Raw genomic sequence first — 4291 nt, forward strand, 5'->3', positions numbered from 1 at the left:
TTACACGAGGAAAACGGATAGTCGGGCGCAGAAGGGGGTGGGGATTGTGTGTTGCTCGAATATTGCTCTTCCTTTTTGTTCAGTACCATACAAATGTCAAATGCTTGTGAAGTTTCATAACGGTAGCTACTCTGTCTCCTAATGTTTGAATGATCTATTTTAGCATGTGTGATATGTGTAAAATTCTACTAATATTAGTTTTATTGGCTTCAAATTAAATTAGTTGGTGACATCTGTTTCTGTAATAGTATCTAGTATCTGCCTATATACATTTATGTTTTGATAATGTGTAATCAGAAAGCACGGATGTGCCGACTGATCGTAGTCTGTACTAGACGAGTTGGTGAAATCAATTTTCGCAAGTAGGCTAAGGATTTATATATGTTTTTTTTTATTGCAAAAGAAGTAAATATCCATAAGAAACTATAAAATGTTACAGATATTCAGGACATGAAAAATCGTTCATTTATTGTAGGGACGTAACAAGCGCGAGAAAGAAATAACCCAAAAATCCACAACACAACTACAAGAAGTTGTTCGAATAATTCTGATTGCGGGAATGATCAACACATGCAGTACTCAGAGGTAATTTCCGCCAAGGCTAGTGACAATGGAAATTGCTATCTGAAAATTGTTGCGCATTATGGTAATGAACATAAAGAGTCGTACCATACTGTTCAAAGATACATGACGGAAGATTCAGGTAGATTTGACTTTGTTTCTTTCTATAGACTGTTGTGCGATTCTAGTCTTTATAAATATTGATTGATTATGAATGGCGCTGAGTATCGTAAAAATTATAATCTTTTTTCAAAGTTCAAAATGTATATTTCATAGATTAATTTAAACTGCAACAAAACGTTCATATATCAGTTAAATTACTAAGAATTATTCGTTTATGGCATGAATTGATTTTGAGACTTGCAAATGTTTGAAGATGTTTTTATGTTCCCAAAAAGTGGGTAGCATATAGCGTTGCACTTGTCCGTCCGTCTGTCCGTCCGTACGTTCGTCCGTACGTCCCGAAATCTTGTGAGCGCAACTCCTCTTAAACCGGATGGCAGATTTTGTTTAAACTTCCAGGGATGAAACAACCTTAATGTGTAGATGGCAGTAAAGGAAGGAATTTTCGCTGCGACCAAATTTAACAGAATTATGGCCCTTTGTTGATTTTTTCACTATATACTATGTAGAAATTTTGTGAACGCAACTCCTCTTAAACCGGATGGCAGATTTTGCTTAAACTTCCAGGGATGAACAACCTTATTGTGTAGATGGTAGTAAAGAAAGGAATTTTTGCTGCGACCAAATTTAACAGAATTATGGCCCTTTGTTGATTTTTTCCAGAATAAAAAGTTCCACATAAAAATCTTACATACAGATATGCATGCTCTTGTTTACGAGCACATCTGCACAGTGGGGGCATCCGTGTCCTTTGGACACAGTTCTAGTTTAAGTAAGCCCTTGCACTGCTAAATGATGTTCTAATCAAGTATCGATAGCTGCCAGCTTAGATAAATAGAGAGAGCCCAGACATCGCTGGTTCGATCCTTTGAGGGGGCAAATTCTTCATGACAATCTCGGACGTTGAGTGTATTGGCCCTTTGTCTCTCTCACTTGTGTTCGGTCTCTTACGGATTAATTAGTAATTCTAGGTATGGTGTTCAGGGAATCCTTTTTGATGGACTGACCGCCAAGATATAAAACAAACAAACAAACAAACTACTCAAGTATTGGATCATGCCCTGAATAAAACTAAATGATGCTTGCGTTGGCAGTTGAAGCGCATTTACAATACTTTAAGGTCGTTTCACACCAGAGAATGAAAATGATTATTTAATAATTTTTTTTTACAGATGAAGAAAGAAGCAATATTGTAATTGTGGTTGTAGTAGCTCTGGTTGACTTTGCACTGATTCTTACAGCAGTTGTATATTTAATTTACTTTCATCATAAAGAAAAGTAAGTTTGCTTAATGGAAGTTTTATAAAGTAATTAATGTAATAATTATTCTATATAATATCAAAAGTCACATAATAGATATTTGATAGTAACAAAATATTTTGAAAATTTACGTTAATTTTAAAGCAAACGTTTAAACTTAATAATTTCTAATTTTGTTAAATGCCTGTATTTCTTATTCCAGATCCCCCTAGTTAAATTGACCGAGACACACGCGCACATGCGCACAAAATTCATTTAGATGAACTATTCAAAATGATCATTTAACTTAAAATGTATTCATAATCCATAGACGTGTTTTGTGTTGTCATCACAACATTTTAATGATTTTTTTGAAAACTATTTAAACGCATTTGTTTAATTTTTATAACATTGAAAATATAAAATTAAATATGTAGTCACTTCTTCGCTTCTACAATATGATATTTGGAAATGTTTCTTAACAAAAAGAAACTTGAATATGCCAGGGGAGATGGAATAGTGAAAGCAAAAAGAAAGATAATATTAGAAAAAAATATATAAGGGATATTGAATGAGTGTAGGTTAAATACTGAATTTATTGAACGAGTGAATTAAAATTATAAAATGCAGCCTCTAGCGAGCATGATATTATTTTATTCAACGGGCTCATATTTAAGTAATGAATTTACACGAATATAATATTTTTCTATCTATCTACCCACTTTGCGCGTAGGTGGTAAGAATATAGGTTGTGTCATAAAAAAACTGGTAGTTTTTTTAAGAAAAGACCAACTTTACTTAGCCCATTATAGGAACGCAATTTCATATACATAGTTTACTCACTCCTCATTCATATTACAGATTTTCAGTAAAAATTTCATAAATTTTCATTAATTTCTGTGGTTCAAATACTTATTGTTACTTAAGGATGAGTGTAAATATATATATATTATATATATATATATATATTATATATAATATATATATATATATATATATATATATAATATATATTATATATATATATATATATATATATATTATATATATATATATACAAAAAATGAAAACAAGTGCCGGAAAAAGTCACATATAAATAAAACAAAAAACACAGTCCATGAGTTAACTTATTTAATTATTTTCCAATCGGTTTCTCTTATGATCATCAGGGCAAATGTGACGTCGTCGCATAGTAACGTCGTCAAAAAAACGTCGTCGTTACTATGCTCTCTCCTCTGTTTTAGGTCTTGTCAAAAAAGATACATTTACGCGATTTACATTAACTTGCTAAAGCATTTCATCAAATTACATTATTGCTAATTGTAGATTATCAGATCAGCTCAAAAAAGAAACACTAACAGAAAGAAACGAAGAAGAAAAAATGCTTGCAAATGATGAAGCAAATGACATGTTTGTAAACGAACCAACAGAAAACGACCATTCTCTTGATCAAGTTGTGCCCGAAATTGAAGGAGCAAAAGATCTGTAATCTTCAAATAGAGATGAGCTCGAACATGAAAATGATTTAAATGAAGAAATACACAACAATAGTGAGGAAAATGACTTGTCTCCTATCAAATCTACTGTAAACATCAGTTACCTAGGTCAAGCTGTGACCGAAATTGAAGAAGAGAAATATCTATCATGTAAAGATCTTAGCATAATTAATCTTCATCCAGATGGAGATGAGATCGAAAATGATGAAAAACAAAAAGACACAATGGTTCAGCAAAATGATTTAGATGATGAAATACACAAAAATGATGATGAAAATGACTTGTCTGCTAACAAATCTTCAGTAAACGCCCATTGCCTAGGTCAAGCTTTGCCCGATATTGAAGAAGCAACAGATCTATCATCTAAAGATCATATCATAATTGATCTTCATCCAGATAGAAATGAGCTCGAAAATGATGAAAATCAAAAAGACACACTTGTTCAGCAAAATGATTTAGATGATGAAATACATAAAAATGATGAGAAAAATGACTTTTCGGATAACAATTCTACAGTACACGCCCATTGCCTAGGTCAAGTTGTACCTCAAATTGAGGAAGAAAAAGATATATCATCTAAAGAACAAACCATAATTGATCTTAATACAGACAGAGATGAGCTTGGGAATGATGAAAAACAGACATACCTGCTTGCTAAACAACAACAACAACATAATAATAATAATAATAATAATAATAATAATAATAATAATAATAATAATCTTTATTTAAAGAAGGTTACACATTAAGAACATACAATAACAATCATATATATCTTATTTCCAATGTGGCCTTCTGAAATAGAAAACAACAACAACAACAGGACATGCATAGGCAGAAAAATGAATGTATAATATGTAATTTTTAGAATA

The 4291-nt window shown here is 31.7% G+C and overlaps 1 protein-coding gene across 1 annotated transcript; it reads left to right on the plus strand.

The window, feature by feature from the left end:
• Window positions 1-481: 481 nt before the first annotated feature.
• On the plus strand, window positions 482-4077 carry LOC132754332 (uncharacterized). The gene is made up of 3 exons (XM_060744952.1): window positions 482-703; window positions 1857-1962; window positions 3250-4077. Exons 1-3 carry the CDS (start codon window positions 571-573, stop codon window positions 3410-3412), a joined length of 402 nt encoding a protein of 133 aa, XP_060600935.1. The 5' UTR covers window positions 482-570; the 3' UTR covers window positions 3413-4077.
• The last annotated feature ends 214 nt before the right edge of the window (window positions 4078-4291 follow it).

This window comes from Ruditapes philippinarum, unplaced genomic scaffold (genome assembly GCF_026571515.1).
Source record: "Ruditapes philippinarum isolate M1 unplaced genomic scaffold, ASM2657151v2 ctg1220_1_1_1_1, whole genome shotgun sequence".
In the NCBI taxonomy this organism is placed as follows: Eukaryota; Metazoa; Mollusca; class Bivalvia; order Venerida; family Veneridae; genus Ruditapes; species Ruditapes philippinarum.